This window comes from Betta splendens, chromosome 14 (assembly GCF_900634795.4).
Source record: "Betta splendens chromosome 14, fBetSpl5.4, whole genome shotgun sequence".
Taxonomy (NCBI): Eukaryota; Metazoa; Chordata; class Actinopteri; order Anabantiformes; family Osphronemidae; genus Betta; species Betta splendens.
This window is the reverse complement of record NC_040894.2, coordinates 16,947,153-16,969,890: the sequence shown is the minus strand read 5'-3', so window position 1 is coordinate 16,969,890 and position 22,738 is coordinate 16,947,153. Positions and strand designations below refer to the sequence as shown.

At 44.9% G+C, this 22,738-nt stretch overlaps 1 protein-coding gene across 9 annotated transcripts in view; it reads right to left on the bottom strand.

The window, feature by feature from the left end:
• amot (angiomotin) overlaps positions 1 to 22,738 on the bottom strand; it is a 162,924-nt gene that overhangs the window by 89,501 nt on the left and 50,685 nt on the right. For all 9 annotated transcript variants that reach the window (XM_029172838.3, XM_029172837.3, XM_041073644.2 and 6 more), the window contains one exon: positions 11,147 to 11,292. In XM_029172838.3, coding sequence (XP_029028671.1) covers positions 11,147 to 11,292 — 146 coding nt within the window. The remainder of the gene's footprint in view (positions 1 to 11,146; positions 11,293 to 22,738) is intronic.

Below are 22,738 nucleotides of genomic sequence, written 5' to 3'. Positions count from 1 at the left end.
GAACCTGAGCGGAACACGACTGGACTGGAGCCAGAGCGGGGCATGACTGGACTGAAGCCTGGGCCGGGACTGCTGCTATCTGTGATTCTGTGGCAAGAGCGGGGGCATGAGACGGGGGACCGCACGAGTGCTGGAATTCCTCCCGGAGCAAAACTGGAGCTTGCAGGCTGGTGCAGCAGCGACGGTCAGACAGGGCTGGGAAAAAGAAACTGAAACCGGGACCACAGGCTGATCTAGTGTGGACAGAGGAACAGATGCACCCGGGAACATCGGTGGTGCGACCGGGGCTGGCGTAATCCAAGACGACGACGTGGGGCCAGGTGTGGTCCGGAGCATGCGCTCTAACTCCCCGAGTCGCGCACACATCCGCTCGTAGGGGTGGCGGACACTGGGGCGTTCTAGCACCCTGTCCTCGTCCTCCAAGGTGCACACCGCCACCTCTCCGGCGCTCCGCTGGGCTTCCGGGTTGGGCACCCTTCGGTAATGCTCCGCAAGGATCTCAAGGTAATTGCGGAGATCGCTGGGTAAGTGGGCGCACGTAAAATTCCTGACTCAAGGCAGAAATCCTTTCTCTTCACTGCAGGCTTTGAAATAGACATGTTTGGGGTTGTGTAATATATATATAATTCCACTTGGTGTCACTGTCGTATTTTTCAGTTCGCAGTTTCAATCACGCGTTTAGCCGACGCATGGAGAATGTCACATCCGCTTTCGCTTCACCACAGTGGTAGGCCCACAAGAGCCTGATATGACTCTCCTTGGTGTTTTTTACGCTCAATGTTCATCTCTTTTATGATAAAATTGTCATGTTCTTGTATTCACATCCTGTTTTATTGTGTAGCAGTTACGGTTTCCAGTCACACCTCATTAGCTCCAGTCTTACTTCCGGTTCTCATTACTCACACCTGCCTAGAATCAGTAATCACTCACCTACATACTTAACCACCACCAGTTCCCATAGCCTGTTGCCAGATCGTTGTATGCCAGTCATCACTTTCCAGCGCTTCACCGTCCTGCCTACTTGTCTCGTGATCCTGTTTCGTGTTCCTGACCTCCGATTCCTGTCTGCTCCTGAATGGTACTGTCACCTAGAAAGAACTTGTAATACCGACCTTCTTAATTAGGTCAAAGTCTGCTCTGGGTGGTGAGACGTCGGTTGGTAAGGGTTGGCTCGTGGAACCGAGCTTCCGTCTGTACTGAGGATACAGACATGTTTTTTTTGATCTGTGCATGGTCCACATGTGGGGGACTGAGTATAAAAGACGGCTTCTGAAAGATGGAGCGCGTTTACAGAGTGAAGTATTTTCAAGATACGAGGGACCCGGGCCTAGAGGGGCCTAACATTGAGGAAATACTTCGAGAAAGGCTCTGTCGTAAGATCAGGTTGGTTCCCTTTCTACGGAGACGTCCGAAAAAAAGGCATTTTGGGAAGGTTCCGGCCGGAACACACAAAAAATCTAAGGCAGGAAACCGCCGGACTCTGAAAGACGGGTTCGGGGCAATTTGAGTCTTCACCACCAGTCAGAAACCGTACAAAACTAAACGTAATTAAAGTGAAAGGAAATATGGTTATTAGTGCGTTTCATGTTTCCATGAGTGGGAAACTGGTTATGGGTTCAAAAGGAGAATCGTTTAGTGTAAAAGGACATACGCACCTTAAAAGAAAAATTAGAGACAAAAGAAAAGATTTTAAAAAGCACTATTGAAACAAATTACTAAAGACTTTTGAAACTAAACTACTGAAAGAAACAAAAGAGAGATGAGAGTAACGGAAAAAAATGAGATAACAACTCATTTAATAATTGTTTGCACTCTGACACACACACACATTATGTCAAGAGAAAATGCTCCCATTCTTTCTGCTCTTTGTCCTAATGCAGAACTGAGCGCGATGAGGGTAAATCCAGATCTGGACTCCTTTCCCACCATCAGCAGAAGAACCGAAGGAGAAGAAGCGCCTGACCAACAACCAGAACAGGGTGGAAGCTCTGACACCACAGCAGCTGGAGGACACAGACCACAGCATGGACGCCTCAGCGACTCCCACAACGTCTGCAGCCATCACGTTCTGGGCTCATCAGATTCACCAGCTACTACAAGCGTGTGTGTCTGACACAGACACCTGCTTATGACAATCAGCAAAGGAAAACAAGGACAGAGCAACAGCAGAGCGAGAAGACGTGCTCTGACACAGACACTGGTTGAAACAACAGGAGAGGCTTCAGACGTGATCGGCCCAAAAGAGCTGCATGTGAGGATCCAGGAAAGGTCTGTCATCGAGGAACAACTGTCCCATTGAAAGGCTTCACCCACTGGCGCTCACATCAGACTGATGGTTGGGGAAGGAGGAAGGTGACGGTTCCTTTTCACGTGACACAGAAGACGGTACCGCAAACACACACACACACACATAAACATTCATACACGCAATGAAGACACACGCTTACAGCTGATACACGCTCAAATTCATGTTCATGCTTATCTGCTTATTGCAATGAAGAATCGCTTTTTGCTCAAAAAAAAATCCCACAGAGTGATTTTAAAATGATGACAAACAGCTAAATGACAACTGCTGCATAACCTTACAGTCTGATGGGTTTAAACTATTTCAATTTACAACAAATTCAGTAATAAAATCCTCCATGTTTCTAAAAATATTTGTGCACACTATAGGTTTGTCTGGCCAGACTGTAGGAAAACAAAACAGACTATAGGAAAACAAAACAGACTATAGGAAAACAAAACAAAAACAAAACCAGACTATAGGAAGACAGAGACTGACTGAAACAGACTATTAATGACTATTAAAGGGAAGACGACTATTAGAGAGAAGTAATAATAATTACTGTACGTACTAGACTATTAAAGAAAAACTTTAGCTTACTCTTTCACTGTCTTGTGCAACATCTGACAGCAAGACACCTTAACATTCATTTTTGCTTTCAAACTTATGCCCAGTTAAATTTTTAGAAAGAGATCTGATGTGTAGTTTAGGTATTTGATTGATTTTGACTCCAGACGGAGTGCAGGTTACATCTACAGACATTCTAAATAATCCCTTTTGTTGGTGTTAACTTCAGCTTAGCTGTAGTCTTATCATTGGCTGCTGAAGGGGAGCTATAACTGAGGCCCTCATACAGGCTGCTTCCCTGTGGCTCACACACAGACATGATGTAGGTTTGATCAGAGGATGTGAACCAGTGGTCATCACACCTAAATCTGACCACAGACCATGTAAACAACAACACCCTCTTAAAGGAGCCATAGATAGCGTTACTGCAGACACCACTAAGCTACTGAAACATTAGATGCTACAGGCCACAAATCGAGCCTGTCTAAATTACACTTTGTTCAGACTAAGGTTATTTTCTAGGTCATTGTAATTACAGCTGATGGCAAATCCATCTCACCCAACAGAGTTAAAGCAATTTGAAACCTGCTTCAACCGTGCACGTATAAACAGCTTATGTCTTTTCTAGGTCTTTGTTCTTATTGTAGGAACTTCATTACTAACTTTACTGTCTTTGAGGCCCCACTCAGGGTTCTGATGCAGACGTCTTCATCGTCCACTTCTTGTCTCACGTGGACGTCTGAGGTTCACTGACCTCAAGCTTGCTCTTCAGTCGGCTCCTACTTTGGGTCTTCCTGATCTGACCCTACACGACCTTTCACTCAAACAGTGAATGAGAAATCAGGTTGTACGACTTCTGTTCTTTTGTCCTCATACTGTGTCTTTGATTCTTTTGGAATAGATTACATCTTTCTACAGCCCGATGGCTTAGATGCAACACCGCTTTGCTCAACATGCTGAACGTTACTATCAAGAGGTCGTCTTGAAGTCTAGTGCTTTGCTAAGACACTACTCTGCTCAAGCTGCAGAGTTGATCGCGTTGACTGAAGCTGGTAAACTAGCAGAAGGAGAGTCTGTTACCATCTACACAGACTCCACAGACGCTTGTCACACGTTGGTCATCTGTGGAAGCATAGGAAGCTTTTGAAGTCTGATTGCAAACCTATCTAACATTATGATTAGGTTGCTGCTTTGCTGGATGTTGTCCTGCCACCTACAGCTAATGCTGTTTGTAACTGTCCCACTCACAACATCATTGACAACTTTGTTTCTGCCGACATGCAGCTGCAGACGCTGCTGCGAAGGTCGCTGCCCGACAACCCCTCCCTCTCCTGATCCTCATTCCCTCTCCTCGTTTCCTCTCTACCCTCTCCTTCCTCATCTCCCTGTGCTTTAAACATTTTCTACCTCACAGCAACGCTGACTCTGGCTGACGAATGGTTCCACCTGTAGCCATGGAGTCTGGTTTGGGCCTGATGGCAGCCGTGCCGCCCAAACACTTTTCACCCCACAATTCAGATTTTTCCCAACAGGTGACAACGGGCGACAGGACCACTACACCATCAGACCAGGGCACTGGGCGATCGTTAAGAACTTCAGGAGGAAGCACTGGGATTCCAAAGTCCAAATTTCACATAATTCACAACACTGAGTTTAAATATCCTAAAGTTGATTTGGTGTTTAATTTGCTCACAATCACTTTAGTCACTGCTACAATTACTTTTTATCCTTAATTTACAGATGACAGAGGTTATGAGACAAAATGCATCATCATTCTGGTTAAATCCCTGAATCTCCTATTCGCTCTAGACGCAAATGTACAATTAAAGATCTGAAAGTATGAAATCTATCTTAAGATTATATGATACAGAACCCCACCGGAAACCTATGGCTATCATACATTAATTGTCTTTTTTACATTACAATTGAATGGCCGTAGACACATTGTTAGCAGAGAAAAGAGGCGTTTTCTGTTATGTTTGGAGACGCATGTTGTACTTACATCCTGAATAACACTGATTCTAATGGTATTGTGGTGAAGGCGCTGCACGGCCTTCAGAATCTTAGCTAACTCTGGTATAGGTTCTTTCCCTTGGAATTGGCTAGACGAAATGTCTGGAAAATGGAAATCTGTTCTCATGTCCACAGCTGTTTCCTTTATCATGGAGATGGCTGTGATTCTCTTGGTTTTTGCGTTATCCCACTGGTTAGAGGTCTCATCATGCGTGCGACCCCAGCAACACTCTCGTATCAAATGACTCAATGCACTATGTTCAAAAACCCCAACTCTAATTCACTTAACGACTTTGACGATGGTCTTAGGCTATCTGATCACAAAATATAATCTGATACAAATATGATTATTGACTTATTTTCTTCACATGCCAATACAGAGGTTATTCTAACTACCCACCAAAAACAGCTCCCAACCTTTTGTCCCTAAGTTACTTGAATCTTGATGAGTTAATACCCTTATTGTTTCATTTGCAAGGGTCTTTTATTACAGAATGTGATGTTGACAATTTTTATTCTTTTATGGTTTGATTAATGTGTAATCAAAAGGGGGGAGTGTTATGGGAAAAATTGTTTCTTCCTTCTATGCAGTTATTATACGATTTATGACTTATGTTCTGCAATTAATATCTTATGTTTTGTCTTACTGTATGCATTTGACATTTCACCTAGATTGTTCAAGGGTTGTCTCTGCCTGATAGACTCTCAACTCTAGCTCCCAAACCCAAGGTCAGGGAGTTGTGTCTCTGTCTGTTGAGACTTGGTGCTCCTTTCTCACAGATAGTTGGTCGTCAGCGATGCAGGTGTGAGAATGTAAATATCTTCCCACACACTGCGTCAGGGAGGAGATGGTGCATGTAATTTGATTGGGTTAGAAAGACATTCCACCCTAGTCGGACAGAGAAGCTAAAAGGCAGAAGCAACTTGAGGATCGTGGGCTCTTTGCATCACACCTTCGTGGTGTGTTCACTGATCTCCCCAGCTGGTTTTTGGTTTGTTGATGTGCACGATCAACATCCATGCTTTTATTTGCTTTCTCCATTATTTTTCTTTTCTTTATTAATTTAATAAATCGCACAAAAGGACAACTCTCTCATCTGCTTCTTTATGGAAAATTTCCACCACAGTGGCTGCGAGCCAGGAGGACCATGATGCAGGCTCAGGCCCGTTACAAGGCGTCGGCGGACTGTAAGAGGGCTCCGGGACCAAGGTACGAGGTCGGGGACCAGGTTTGGCTCTCAACCAGGGACCTTAGGTTGCAGGGCCAGCCACGTAAGTTGGCACCAAAATTCATTGGTCCATATACAATATCCAAGATACTTAACCCCGTATCGGTGAGGTTGTCATTACCCAGGACCCTGAAGATCCACCCGACGTTCCACATCAGTCGCCTCAAGCCGTTCCGTTCCTGTCCCATGGTGCCTCTCCATCAACCACCTCCACCACCCCGGGTTGTGGACGGTGCTCCGGCATACACAGTCCGGGAGGACGAGGCAGGGGGTTCCAGTACCTCGTGGACTGGGAGGGGTATGGTCCCGATGAATGTTCCTGGGTCCCTGCCAGGGACATCCTGGACAAGTCCCTCATCCGGGATTTTCATGCGGCACATCCCGTGGTTCCTGCTTTGGGAGGGGCGTCTCAGCTCAGCCAGGCCGCCACTGGGGAGTCTGGGTCCGGTCCCTCCTCCTGAGGCCTTCCTCCACCCGCCCTGGCTGGGGGGGGGTTCCGTGGGCGCCATGGACGAAACCTTGCCTGTCCCTGGACCTGACTCAGCCTGCTCCCTCTGTACCGAAACCTGAGATTCATTGTGTATGACCTGGACCGTCTGTTAAAAAGAGAACTGTATTAAACCCTTAGATTTTACCATCTGTCTGACATCTCGGTGCTGTGCATGTGGGTCTGATCTCTGCCAAAACCTGACAGAAATAAATGCCATAGCATTTGTAGATGTTGGAAAGTATCGGGATAGCAAGCGCAAAAATGTCGACTGCTCACAGTCTGTCAAACTCCTGAAGTTTGCTGACGACACCACCCTCATCGGCCTCATCTCTGACGGTGATGAGTCGGCCTACAGAAGTGAGATAGCCAGTCTGGTGTCATGGTGCAGCACTAATAACCTAGAGCTCAATTCTTTGAAGACAGTGGACTTCAGGAAGGACCCAGCCCCCCTCCCCCCTGTTATCCTCTGTGAGACCCCGGTGACCTCTGTGGAGTCCTTCCGCTTCCTGGGCACCATCATCAGCCTGGACCTCAAGTGGGAGCAGAACATCAGCTCCATCACCAAGAAGGCTCAGCAGAGGATGTACTTCCTGACGCAGCTGAAGAAGTTTCACCTTCCTGTAAAGAAGTTGTCAAGCTTCGACACTGCCTTCATCAAATCCATCCTCACGTTCTCCACCACGGTCTGGTTCACTGCGGCCATGGCCAGAGACAAGGCCAAGCTCCAGTGAGTCATCCACTGTGCGGAGAAGAGATTGGCTGACACTTCCCGTCTCTCCAGGAGCTGCACATTTGCAGGACCTGAAGGATTGGAGCCTGATTCCATCTGCAGGTGGATCACAGATTTCCTCACTCACGGATAGCAGTACGTGAGGCTGAGGAAACTTGTCTCTGATTCCTGGACCATCAGCACTGGATCCAACCAAGGCAGTGTCCTTTCACCCCTATTATTCTCCCTGTACACAAACGGCTGCACATCTGGAAACAATCACGATGGGGGTATATATACACCTGGACCCACCTGGAGCTGGACCCACCCCCCTGGAGGAGGATGCTGGTTAAACTCTTCTCTAACATAGGCAACACCTCCCACCCCCTAGACCAGGGGTGGGCATTTCAAGGCCCAGAGGGCCAAATACGGCCCGCGAGCTGACTCTGACCGGCCTGCGAAAGTTTGCTTGGAGTTAAGAAAATAAAACCTACTTTCAAAATTCTACATAATGTGTGGACTAAAACAGCAGTGATTTTATCTTGAAGCCTGTTTACTGTAAATTATATTAGTATATTCTCAAAATACGGGAACACGTCTCCGTTTTTATTAAACAACCCGCATCCAGAACACGCGGGAAAGGGGAAAGACACAAGGTCAAAGTGTGCCACTCATGCACACACAACGTTCATAACACCCGCTTACAATAGTGTATGCACGTCCTTTACGTACTCTGTAAAACAAGTCAGTAAGCCACTGTCACCCTTCAAAATGTTCGCACATGCTAAAAAAGAAAGGTGGATGCCGAAGGGCGAGGTTTCAAGAAATTATGGACCACTAAATATTTATTTACTGAAGTCAGAGGTAAACCTGTGTGTTTAGTTTGTGGCGAACAGGTCGCCGTGTTTAAGGAGTACAACGTAAGTCAGCATTATGAGACGAAACATGCGGAAAAATACAAAAACTTGACTGAGCCTGAGAGAGCACGGACATCAGAAGCTTTGCTAGCAAAGCTAGGAAAACAACAAGGCTATTTTACCAAGCTACACGCAGGCCGGGATGCAGCAACTAAGACCAGCTTTGTAATATCCCACAAAATCGCTAAAAAATGTAAGCCATTCTCGGAGGGAGAGTTTGTCAAAGAGTGCTTGGTGGACTCTTCAGCGCTAACATGTCCGGAGAATAAAGACGCATTTGAGAAAGTCCTGCTGTCCAGGCGAACCGTGACCAGAAGGGTAGAGGACATCAGGGAGAATCTCAAACTTAAACTAAAAAGTGGAGTGGGGAGTTTTTACTTTTTCCCTTTGGCTTTGGACGAGAGCTGTGATGTCCGTGACACTGCACAGTTAATTGTGTTTCTCCAAGGAATAACGCAGGACTTCAAGATTACGGAGGAGCTACCAGCAATGAGACCAATGAAAGGAACAACAACGGGGAGTGATCTGTTCAAGGAGGTAAACAAATGCATGGACAAGCTTGGATTGAAATGGGACAGACTGGTAGGTGTCACTACTGATGGTTGTCTGAATCTAACAGGGAAAAATGTCGGACTTTTAAAACGGATACAAGATATAGTAACTAAATTTGAGGCAGAGCATAAATTGGTATTTATACATTGTATTATACATCAGCATGTGTTGTGCAAGTCAGCGCTTAACTTAACAATGTTGTTGATGTTGTAATAGTTAACTTTATCAGGGCCTGGGCATTGAATCACAGGCAGTTTGTTGCACTTTTAGAAGAACATGATAATGAACATGGTGACATTAGTTACCATACAGCTGTCAGGTGGCTTAGTCTGGGCAAAGTGTTAAAAAGATTTTGGGACCTGAAAGCAGAGATTCAAGAGTTTTGTGAGATTAAAGGCAGAAACATCCCTGAGCTCTCAAATGTGGACTGGATAGCAGATTTAGCATTTGCAGTTGATGTGACAGCACTGATAAATGAACTGAACACTAAACTGCAAGGCAAAGGCCTTTTTGTTCATGAAATGCATAACCTGGTGAAGGCTTTCATGAGAAAGTTACAATTTCTTTCAAATCGACTAGAGAACAACACTCTAACTCACATGCAAACCCTGAAAGAAGTCATACCATCAGCTCGTTACCTCTGCAGGTACTCATCCATGTTAGAAGATCTGCACAGTGAGTTTTCAAGGTGATTTGAAGATTTTAAAAAGATTGAGGATGAAATGAACTTGATTTCCTGTCCCTTCACATGCAATGTGGATAATGCACCCAGTGATGTTCAGATGGAGCTCATAGGCTTGCAGTCAGACACAGTACTTGCAGAACACTTTAAATCAAAATTAAACATCACTGCTGGAGTTCTACTCATCTCTCAAGAGAATTTTCCAAACATGAGGAAACATGCTCAGAAGATGCTTGTTCTTTTTGGATCTACCTACACATTAGAACAGACATTCTAAGTAATGAAACTTACCAAATCCAGGTACAGATCCTCTCTCACTGATGAGCAACTGTCAGATGTGCTTCACATCTTCACCTCAAACATGCAACCCGACTTTGATGCACTTGTTAAAGCTCAACAGAGGCTAGATTTCTCTCACTGATTTCTCTCAGAAAGCATTGTGAGGTTAATGTTAGTGAAAAAGAGTTACAAATGTTTTAGGTTTACTGTTTTGAATTATTTTAATGAATAAATTCAGTTTTTTGTAAAAGTTTACACTCTTGCTGAATAATAACACATAACGTACCAGCTTCTGTAAACAATGCCATTTACTTATTTTAAAGTAGAAAGTAAATTAATAACCAGAGTAGACTTCAAACCTTTGGCCCGACCCTCCACACTATTTTCTGCTTCTCATTTGGCCCCTGGGCAAAAATAATTGCCCACCCCTGCCCTAGACAGTGTGCTGGCTGGACAGAGGAGCACCTTCAGCCAGAGGCTGATCAATATCTGTAAGGATTAATCTTCATCCCAGCAATAACATATATAATAATAAAACTTTAGCCAGTAATTAGATGTGAGTGTGTGTGCATGTGTTAGCATTCTTATTTTTAATCTCCCTACCTTCTTGTGTGTACCTCTAACTGTGACAGCGGCACAGCGATCAATGTGTGCAAAATAATTTCCGTCTGGGAATGATAAAGTTTTTTGAATCTTAAATCTAGTATATTTAATTTAATTGCTCAATGCATAGTTTAATACTGTAATACAATGAAAGCTTTTCACGCATTTGATGTGACCTATTATGATTCAAAATTTTAACTAATAATCAAATTTTGCTTGAACACATAATAACATAATTTACAAGTGAGGTTATTGACATACAGAAGATTCAGTTTAATGTGTCTAACTGTGACAACAAATTTCCAAACTCCATGTTAGTTGGCAGCTCTGCATTTAGTTAATGACTGTAGGTCTGGATTTTTAACCAACTCATACAGATTGTATCAACTAAGAGACATAAAGTAGTGGGACTTGACCAGCACATATTATTATTATTGTGTCCTATAGTGTTGCCACACTATGAACTAGCCCTGATGTGCACATATGTTTGAGGAAGAACACCTTTGCCACAAAGATGTGGCATCTACAGTATATTGATAGGCATAACAGCTAATACATACTCCACTCACTACATGGTTCTTGCATAAACATACTGATCACTGCTTTCTGTATGTTGTACAAACCATAAATGTTATCATTCTTGAACCTGATATTACAGGCCTGATGTGAGATGGTGGCTGTTATGTGTTAGGGACCTAGGAACTAGAAGCTATTTCATAATATGCTATGAGGTCCAAGGTTGTCACACATAGTGATTGAAGTCAGAGCTTTTTGTAGCTAGTATTAGGCTCCAAGGTGAAGTAAGGATAAAGGAGCATTACCTCTTCCTCCAGTTTGACGACTTTAGCCTGGGCGTTGTTCAGCGCTTGGTCTCTGATCTCAATGTGTCTTCTCTGGTCTTCAGTGGTGGAGCGCAGTGCATTCAGCTCTATCTCTAGCTTCTCCTTTTCACGCTGCGTATCTTTGTCTGAATACACAAATGCAAGCATAGAATGACATAAACTCTTTGCTTCTGTTTATTGCTTAGGTTACTATTACACCATTCAGTGGTAGAACTTACTATTCTCAGGCTCTACTGTGTTTTTTTGCCACTTCTGCCTTGTCTTTACATTACAATGGGTGTGTTACACATTAATGACCTGTAGGTGGTCATTAATGTGTGTCATTAATAGTAATAATAAAATATTATTGAATGTAGAATTTGGGGCATATTTTGTATCTTTATTCATTTAATTGTTACCAGATGTTATAACAGACCTAACCAAATCTATCTATGCTGGCACACGTCTTTATGTCTTTAATAAAATGAAAAATAATAAAAAATAATAAATAAATAAATAAACTCCCTTCTAACCCTACGCGGGTGGTCTCATCCGCTTTCCAAGCTTGGGTCCTTTTCCAGAGGCCAGGAAGCTTGAGGGTTCTGCTCAGTATCCTTGCTGTTCCCAGGACTGCACTTTTCTGGACTGAGATGTCAGATGTATTTCCAGGGATCTGTTGTAGCCACTCCTCCAGTTTGGGGGTCACTGCCCCCAGTGCTCCGATCACTACAGGCATCACTGTGGCCTTCACCTTCCAAACCTTCTCCAGTGTTCTCTGAGCCCTTGGTATTTTTCTAGCTTCTCATGCTTCTTTCTCCTGATGTTGCCATCAGGGAGTGGAGAACAAAGGATGAGATGCCTAAAGAGGGACCATTGAGGGAGGACAAGCTCCTGCATGGGATGTACCACCGAAACATAACTGAAGTGGCTGATCTCAACAAATCCTACCAATGGCTTAAAAGGGCTGGGCTGAAGGACAGCACAGAGGCACTTATCCTGGCTGCACAGGAGCAGGCCCTGAGCACCAGAGCCATAGAGGCCCAGATCTACCACACCAGACAAGACCCAAGGTGTAGACTGCGCAAAGAGACCTCTGGTAGCGGACCCGAGCTTGGAAAACGGATGAGACCACCCACGGAGGGTGAGAAGGGAGTTTTTATGTATATATGGCCTGTGTACCTGTTGTGGAATAATTCCTAAAAGTTCATAAAATCATTACTGCTTGGATTTAAGGAGATAATGTTGTGGAATAATATAGCACCTACTATAACTTCACTCAAAGTGGTATGTGTGTCACAACTCGGAACTCATGAACGGTTTTCTTAGTCGTATCCTGTTTTATTTTGTAGTTACTTCCTGTTTTACAGTCCTGTTTAGTTCCTGCTTTATTCTCCCAGTCACATGATTCACCACCTGCATTCAATTAGTCATTGCATTCCGTATGTAGACCAGTACTCACCTCCAGTCCTTTGCCAGATTGTTTGCCCACTTACTTGTGTTAACTCTCCAGCGTCTTATCCTGTAAGTCCTTTCTGTGTACCAGTTCTACTTTTGTTGCTGACTTTGCCTTGCCTTGCCTGCTCCCTTGACTCTGGTTTTGGACTCTGCCTGGTATTTCTGACTCATGCCTGAGATTGACCACCGATTGCCTGATCCCTGTTTGTGCCGCTGCTATCATCCATGTAAACCTGTGTGCCGACCTCTGCCTGTTTGACCAACAAGCTTCAATAAATCTCCACAAACGGAGATCTGTGTGAGCTGTGCATTCATGACAACGTGTAGATAATAGCAGTCACTTTGTCATGTGTGTAAGGAGGAGACCTTGTTATGCAAAGGAAGTGTAGTAGCGCCATCAAAATGATTATAACCAGTGTGTTTTACTGACCTAGATAGAGCAGGAGGGGAGGAGTGCAGCTTACTCTAGGTCAGCTGCTGCAAACACCTGACCTAGAGTAACTTAATCTTGGGAAAGTGGAAGCCTAGAAGGGAGCTTCTCCGCCCTGAGTGAAAAAGGCAGAGTAAAAGTGTCCTCACTTTTTTTAACATATAACTGGGTAAGGATATAATAAAATAACAATGAAAAACACCCTAAAAGTTCAAGATGATTTAAGCTGGGAGCTGAATCCCATCCCATGAACAATAAGGTGATGTGGTAAAAAAATATTATTAGTCTGTTCTGTGGACTACTAATTTTGTGGAACCTTATCTTACTACTGTGAATTAATTTATCTTTTCACCTATTGGGAGCTTAAACATTTTCTGGAAACTTACTATTTAGTTTGATTTGCTACCTTTTGGATTTATAATTTTAACAAAGAATAATTTACACCAATTGGATTTATAAATAGATCAGTCGGATTGGAATACTAAATTTAACGACTTTATTGTTGGATGTGACATTTTGGCAAGCCGAGCCGTAAGGATCGGTCCACGTCTGAGGCAGCAGATTGGGCGAGAGACGACGAAGCTCAAGGGGGACCAAACCAGCATTAAGGTGAGCTAAGATTTATTTTCAAAATTATGAGTCGACATGTCTACTCAAGGCCAACAGATAATGCGGGCCTTTCCGAAACAACCTAGAAATTTAAAAAACATTAAGACATTTAAACCAAAAAAATTTAAGAGAACCAGGAGCAGTGCGCTCTAGGATTAACAGGTGTTTATGAGTGGGAGTGTGTGAGACTAAGTGCTATGCTGAATAAGCTAAGTTAATTTGTCAAAAAAGAAAGTAAAAATGAATGGATGGTATGGAGAAAAGTGATGGATAAGTTTGAAAAGTGTTTGTTTAATGTTGTGATTGCCTTTTGGTTAGGGCTGTGTTTTGCCTGTTTACAAAACACGAAATTAAAGTACGTAAAGTGATTAAAAGCATTTGAAACATGTTCAGAAGGTATAATATAGAATAGAGACAAATTATGTGTGAATGCAAAGTTTAGATAATAACTAAAATAGAAAATAAAATAAAATAATTATATTATACAGTCGTAGCACTTAAAAGTGTCAGCCTTTACGGCAATCTGTTTGCATTTTCAGCGCGGTATCACCAGGTTTTTAGCGCGTTGGAGCTGTGTTACGTCTATTCGGCCTATAGGTGGCGATCAGCCCCCACATTGGCCTTTATGACACTGCCCTATTCTTATGTTATATAGGCCCATGTAGCACTCCAGCTCAACGCCTCTGTGGTGTAATGGTTTGTTTATTGTTTAACAGCCTTGATGTGTCAATTTTTTACCCCGGGTTCGAATCCCGGTGGAAGCAGAAGTTGTAATTACTGAACATTTTTATATTTTGACATACAAGAATATAACAGATGATTAATAGGGCTGGCTGCCTGTATTATTTAGCAGAGCTACAGCTATGTTACCAAGAGGTTCACCAGCCGCTTTCAGCGTGACACACGCATGTTGTTCTGCCCGTTTTCATGTAGACACAAAACTCATCAAAGTAAAACAGAGCTCAGTGCAGCATTTGCAATTACAACAGGCTGAAGGAGGAGGCTGAAGCAGAGGAACACAGGTCTTTGTCCTGTGTTGATGCGCCCAGCCCCCACAGTCAGCGCTTACCTTTGCTACGGGACGTGGAAGACTTTTATTTATCAGATATGAAGATATGAAAGTGGGAATAACAAAATAAACGGGATGTAATGTAAAACGCTTTGAAGAGTTTTGTCTACATCAAAGCGGGCAAATCACATGTGAAAAATAATGTTTGCCCTGCTGTAGCAGGCAGAGAAACGCAGATCTTTGTCCTGCGTGTTGATGCGTTTTTCGCTTTCAAGCGTTTTTTGTTTATATTCTTTTATTGCACATTTGTGAAAACTTGATGGGTGTCTCTCTTTTGAGTTTTGTCTTCGGCTAAATAAGTGTAAAACAGTCCTTATTACTCATCAAAGGTTTTGGCGTCTCACAGCTACGTTGGTGCAGCTGATCACGCTGCCCCATCTCCCATGGAGTTTTTCTTTGTCTCAAAGAAGTATTTTACACCTTTTGACCGAGTGGAGACAATATGTTAATGTCTCTGTGCCAATACTTAGTAGGGGATGGGGTTTGAAGTTTGCTTTTGGAACTGAATCAGCATCAGACGCTGTAACTCGCGCGAAGCGAGTTCCAAATCCACTGTGTTGCCTGTGTAATAAAACATTGTTTTTCGGCAGATATTGTGGTAAATGTCATTACGGTAAAGTAAAATGCAGCTTCCAACTGTTTAACTTGACCACCTTAAAAGTGGTCAAAGTGGTTTATGCTGCAGAGCAGGAGTTATTTTCGTTTTCATTCAGTGAAAAACGTTAATATTTATCGTGCATAATAAGCACATGTAAAACAAACAAGCTGCTGCATTAATGCGTTGTTGATCTGCTGAGTCCTGACGTTCTGACGCACCATAGAGAAAGATTTAATGCAATGTATTTATTTATATTAAATAAAATCCTCTTACAGATTTTATGTGAACGTCCATAGGAACTGCGTTTAAAAGCAGTGAAGTGAAAGGTTTTTAATGTCAGGAGTATAAGAAAAAGACCATTGGTTTTAGAAGCCAGATGTTGTTTAATTAGTAGGGGATCAGATCAGGGGACTCTGCCGGTGTGTGCACCCAGCTGATTCATTCCTCCTCCAGTCAGGCTCCTGCAGCGACATGTTTGGGGTCATTGTCCTGGAAAAATCGATGCCGTGTTTCAAAATACTTTCTTATATATGGCCCCACTGTGCGTTTGATTATGGACTCCTCAAAAAACTGTCTATCCATAATCCCCTCGAAAATAATCATCGGTCCTGGTCCCCACCTAGAAATCATTCCCCAAACGTGGAGTTTGAGGGGACGCTTAGGTCTCGGTTTGGAAACCAATTGTCCTTTCTCTGCGAAGCTCATTCTGGCAAAATGCTCCAATGCCACAGTCGATTCGTTTTTCCCCGAAATGAGAAAACGGGAAACGGCTTTAAATCCATTAATGTGTCTGGTTTTGAAAACACCGTTTTCAGCTCGTTTATTTGTTTTTAACACGCTGCTTTGAATAAATGCTGTTTGTCCTTTTTAAACGAGATGGTGGGGCGTTCTCGTTACAATACGAAGTTACTGGACTTACTGGGAGCGTGTCCAGACACATTAACAGGTCCTCCGGGTTTAAAACGTTCTAAAACGACGTGTTTTCTCGTTTTCCCAGCTTTTATTCTGGAGGGGGAAATCAAACCGTTAAAACGTACACGGACCCAACACTTAAACACGAGGACATACTGTATAAAGACAGCATCGCTGCTGTCTGGGGTTTGTTGTCAGCAACTGACAACAAACACTAGCGCGTATTGACAACTTGATCCAAGTCATCTGCCTATGAATAAGTGGCTCCTCAGCACCATCGTTGGATCGTCACATCACGTCTGCTTCAGACGGTGACGCCACTTCCCCGATTCTCTTGTTGCCTGCATTTGACAAGCATACATTTCCGGTTAAGCTCTACCTGGACATATCATCTGTCATTCGGGCTCTTACGTTTCATTCGGAATCAGAGCAAACTATAGGTCATTATAGAATGAGTTTTTCATTCTCTGCTTTTTTCTCAAAACAAAAAATCAGCTTTAAATCCAACTCCGTGCGTTGTGTCGAAAAAACAACAACACTTGAATTCCGTTAATTAATATTACGAGCTGAAACGAAAACCTAGTTTGGTTTGTATTTTTTCCTCATGATCAACAAACCAGAAGACGAGTACAGATATACATATAAAATACATGTATAACACAGATTGATGAATAAATATAGATTCCTATTTTATGTTATCATACTTATATTATTCTATTGGATTGGCTGGAGGAGGGACTGTGTCTCTCGGCTGGCCTGGAAACTGTAAAAACATCAGCAGCTTCGGCAATTGACAACAAACACTAGCGCACTAGCGAGCAAAGACGCATAATAATCTATAATATTTAAAAATGAACTACTCTACATTTAATGATACAATACCATGACATTGTTTTTTGTGCTTAATGTGCAGACACAGATAGAAATGAACAGTCGGACCTCACATCTTTGCGCCACCTGGTGGTTAACACGAGACTAGCACCCTGATTTTTTTCAGGTGGCTGCAGGATGAAAAATCCCTAGTCGGGGACGCACCCGTGGCGCGCTGGCGACGCGCATGTACTGCGGTAAAAAAGGTGGTCGCTTTGAAGTGCTATGACTGTACTACTATTACCACTACTTCTACTACTACTAAATAATGATAATAATAATAATAATAATAAAATAATAATAATATTTGATAATATTGAGGTGCAAAGGTCATGAACTGAAGAACTGCTAACTCTCTGATTTGCCATTTGAAATTTAAGAAAGCTGATGATCAGGAGGACACCACAAGTCTGCTCAAATAAGCAAATTGGAGAAAGTCTAAAACATTTGATTACTGTCACGGGTCTGAGGTGTTAAGCTGTTGCTCTGAGAAGGACAGTGGGAGCTGTCGGTAGTAAACAAAGAGAAACCTTAACCCCAGTGGAACTAGTGATACTGAAACATCCCACAAAAATTGAAATTCAGCAGTGCATGAACTGGATGGAACAGAATGACATTGGGGAATGCAAAGTGGCCAGTCCAAGGCACCTTTATCCAGTATACTGTGACACGATGGAAAAGGCTTTACGCAAAACAGCTCATAAGGAGAGGACAGCTCAGAGCACTATCAAAATAAAACTATCATCATCCAAAGTGAAGTTACAGCCTCAACGTTATGTCAATATGGAAAAAAGTAGACAGCTTCCCGTTATGACTGAGAGGAAGATAGGAGGCCAATTGGAACTGTTACCCTAAAACTACATAAGACAGATGAAGATGACACGGAAAACATAACACAACACACTGCCCACACACTGCTGACGAGAAACAAAGACAAAGAACAGTCATACATCATGACGAAATATCCAGACCTGTCTCAGAAGGGTAAAGAAGGTGACTTGAGTGGAGACCAACAGCCAGTAGCTGAACTGCACAGTAGGGTTAGAAATAAGATCCAACAACAGAGAGGTGAGCTTAACCTTGAATACCAGCCAACTTATACTGTAGATGTGAGCTGCAGCTGCCTCATGCACAGGAAAGATACAGCAAAAGAATAGAAGGACGTACATTTAATTGCTGTGAAAAATACCAACAGTTTGAAAAAAAATAGGTGCTCCTTTCCTCCCACATGTGGGAAGGGAGACACAGAAAAAGTTGAGAGAAGAGACTGAGACCTGCTATAGGCCTCCAGGTCTGCCTGCAGAGAAAGCCAAAAGGCTGAGAGAAAAACAGCAAAACTTCAGCAGGAAATAAGGAAGTGTCCAAAATAAATGGTGCGGATCAAAAGCCGACATGAAATGGGACAATAAAACATGTTGACAAAAATAAAGAAACTCACTCTATGAGCCCACAAGATACTGCAACATTTAGTGTCTCGAAGAAGAAGAGAAGTAAGAGATAATAAACAAAGAAGAAAACCAAAAAGACTTATCAGAGTTGAGATAGATGGCAAGTTTCATACTACATGTGAGGAGGAACAGAGATGATGATGATGATCCAGAACACTTTCAAACTATTACGAGACACAGATGAATCAGAGTCTGGATCTGACCATTAAGAGTCTGACAACTATATGGCACCACTACTCAGAAAGGGACCTCACCAGCCAAACAGATATGTCCCATAGAACTTTATCAACATGACAGGACTGGTAAACTGACTCCCAGCCCTGATATCGGAGCTAACAAATAATCCAAGAAGGAAAAAAAGGAAAGGTTTTCTTAAACAATGACTATGACGCAACACCATTTAGACCTTACCGACCATATGGATAGCTGTCAGAGCTTAATTTTCTGCAAAAATGGATCCCTCTAAGCTGGAGAAAGAGACTCTAGAAGATGGAGACAGTCCCACGCAGTTTCTATATGAAACTGGAAGAACGAGACTGAAAGTGAATGGAATGGCCGATAGTTATTCCTGCTGCACCAGCAGCACAGCCAGTACCACAAATGTTTCCACCTGGACAGCATCCATCCTATCATCACCAGTGGCTGCTCCCCAACTGATGCAGTACCAGAACAACAATACCAAACACCCAAGCCGTACACACCTCCACAACCGCTTGCAGGCCCACAGGGGCAATCGAGAGCAGCGCAAGGAAAATGCTGGGGATGTGGGCAACCAGGCCACATGATGAAAAACTGTCCAAAGGGTGGTGCAGCAAAAAACTCACACAAACACTTAGTGTTATGTGTTATGTTGTATGTTTATAGTGTATATATATATATTATTACAGTATAACAATACACATCTGAACAAATACTGTACAATAACTTCTAAAAATCTAAAAAAAAAAGGTTAGCAAAAAAGATTAACAATTGCCCTTTGACAGCCAAGCTGCGGCAAAACCTGTCATCTGGTGGTGGTTAGACTTTTGCTGCTTGTCAGGGTTCTTGTCTTGTCCCGGGTTTTTTTTTTAAAGGACTTTGCTTCACCTCATGTTTTGCTCCAGCTTCCTGTGTTATTTTGAAGGACTTCCTGTTTTGTTCACGTCACAGCTGTTTTTCCTGTCACCACCGGTTCTCATTAGACACACCTGACAATAATCAGCAATCAGCCTCGGTACTTAGCTCCCACCTCACACACCAGTCGTTGCCAGATTGTTTGCGTGCATTCCACCACTTTCCACTTTCCAGCGTCCTGTATTCCTGTCTAGCCTTGTGTACCGGAACCTGTTTTTGATCTATTCTGCCTAATCCTTGTCTGCCTTCTCCATCGTGGGTCCGTCACCTACGATGTTCTGACCGAACAATCTGGCCAGAATAGGACCCAGCCGGCTACAAGGTAGATTCCCAGTTCGGGTTTTTTTTTTGCTTTTCGCGCTTGGAGGAGGATTTCTGCCGTGAGTCATGAATTTTACGTGCGCCGACTTACCCAGCAATTTCCGCAATTATCTTGGGATCCTTGCGGAGGATTACCGAAGGGCGCCCAACCCGGAAGCCCTGGGGAGCGCTGTGGAGGTGGCGGTGTGCACCTTGGAGGACGAGGACAGCGTGCTAGAACGCCCCAGTGTCCGCCGCCTCTACGAGCGGATGTGTGCACGACTCGGGGAGTTAGAGCACGCACTCCGCACCACACCTGCCCCCACGCCGTCCTCTCGGATTACGCCAGCCCCGGTTGCACCACCGATGTTCCCGGGTGCATCTGTTCCTCCATCTACACCAGATCAGCCCGCGTTTCCCGGTTTCAGTTTCCTTTTCCCAGCCCCGTCTGACCGTCGCTGCTGCACCAGCCTGCCCAGCTCCAGTTTTGCTCCCCTGGGAGGAATTCCTGCACTCGTGCGGTCCCCAGTCGTGTTCCGCTCCAGCCCAGTCATGTCGCGCTCAGGCTCCAGCCCAGTCATGTCGCGCTCAGGCTCCAGCCCAGTCGTGTCCCGCTCCAGCCCAGTCGTGTCGCACTCAGGCTCCAGCCCAGTCATGTCGCGCTCAGCCTCTAGCCCAGTCATGTCGCATTCAGGCTCCAGCCCAGTCGTGTCCCGCTCCAGCCCAGTCACTTCGCGTTCAGGCTCCAGCTCAGTCACGTCACGCTCAGGCTCTAGCCCAGTCACGTCGCGCTCCAGTGAATCATGCCACGCTCACGCTCCAGTCTTGTCCCAGCCAGCTGGCACAACACGCAGGTCAAGCCCAGCTCTAGCCCAGCCGGGTTCGGCGCCCATCCTGTCAAGCTCAAAGGCCATAAGCAGCCCTGCCGGCTCCAGAGAGAAGTCCGTAAGCAGTCCTGCCGGCTCCAGAGAGGAGGCCGCAAGCAGCCCTGCTGGCTCCAGGGAGGAGGCCGCAAGCAGCCCTTCCGGCTCCAGAGAGGAGATCCTACGCAACCCTCCCGACCTGGTAGCAGTGACCATCCCTGTCCCTGTCCGAGGGAAGCGGTTGTGTTCAGTCTGGTCCTTGTCTGCCCAGACGGGGCCGTTCCAGCTCCTGTCGGCCTCCAGGCAGAGACCGTCCCTATCCGTGTCAGCCTCCAGGCGGAGGTCGTCCCTGTCCGTGTCGGCCTCCAGGCGGAGGTCATTCCAGCCGCAGTTCCTGTCGGCCTCCAGGCGGAGGTCGTTCCAGCCGCAGTTCCCGTCGGCCTCCAGGCGGAGGTCGTTCCAGCCGCAGTTCCTGTCGGCCTCCAGGCGGAGGTCCTTCCAGCCACAGTTCCCGTCGGCCTCCAGGCGGAGGTCGTTCCAGCCGCAGTTCCCGTCGGCCTTCAGGCGGTGGTCGTTCCAGTCGCAGTTCCTGTCGGTCTCCAGGCAGAGGTCGTTCCAGCCGGAGTTCCTGTGTCTCCAGGCGGTGGTCGTTCCTGTCCATGTCGGCCTCCAGGCGGAGGTCGTTCCTGTCTGTGTCGGCCTCCAGGCGGAGGACGTTCTAGCTCCTGTCGGCCTCCAGGCAGAGGCCGTTCCAGTTCCTGTCGGCTCCAGTGAGGACGCCGTTCCAGTTTCTGTCGGCTCCAGTAAGGACGCCGTTTCAGTTCCTGTCTGCTCCAGTGAGGACGCCGTTCCAGTTCCTGTCGGCTCCAGTGAGGACGCCGTTCCAGCTCCCGTCGGCCTCCAGGCGGGGGTCGTTCCTGCCACAGTTCCTGGCAGGAACTGGTGGCCTGGCACCGGCCACGCCTGCATCGGTCCCTGGTGGCCCGGCACCGGCCACGCCTGCATCGGTTCCTGTTGGCCTCCAGGCGGAGGTCGTTCCAGCCGTAGTTCGTGTCAGCCTCCAGGCGGAGGTCGTTCCAGCCGCAGTTCCTGTCGGCCTCCAAGCGGAGGTCGTTCCAGCCGCAGTTGCCGTTGGCCTCCAGGCGGTGGTCGTTCCTGTCTGTGTCGGCCTCCAGGCGGAGGTCGTTCCTGTGAATTTTGCATGTGCATGGACCTTTAAGTTTGCTATATGCATTTGGAATCTGTTGCTGTCAACTCTCAAAATGAGATCCAAAGAGCTGTCACTATCAGTAAAGCAAGCCATCAATAGGCTGAAAAAACAAAAGAAACCATTTAAAGAGATAGCAAAAACATTAGGCATGGCCAAAAAAAACAGTTTGGAACATTCTTACAAAGAAGGAACGCACCGGTGACCAAAGAACTCTTTCAAAAACACCCTTCACAACATTTGGCCACATCAAGAACATTCTCCAGGAGGCAGGTTTGTGTCAAATTTGTGTCAAAGTCAACAATCAAGCCAAGACTTCACCAGAGGTTCATCACAAGATGTATGGCGTGGGCATGTATGGTTGTCAATGGAACTGGTTTTCTTGTATTTATTGATGATGTGACAACTGACGAAATCAACAGAATGAATTCTGAAGTGTTTCAGGCAATATTATCTGCTCATATTTAGCCAAATACTTTAGCTCTCATTGGACAGCGCTTCACAGTGCAGATGGACTTTGAATCAAAGAATACTGCAAAGAGTTCTTTAAGGAAAGAAGTGGAATGTTATGCAATGGCCAAATCAATCACTTGACCTGAATCGGATCGAGCATGTGTTTCACTTGTTAAAGACAAAACTGAAGAGGGAATGACCCAAGAACAAGCAAGAACTGAATGAAACAGGATGAAACCCAGCATCTGGTGATGTCTATGCATTC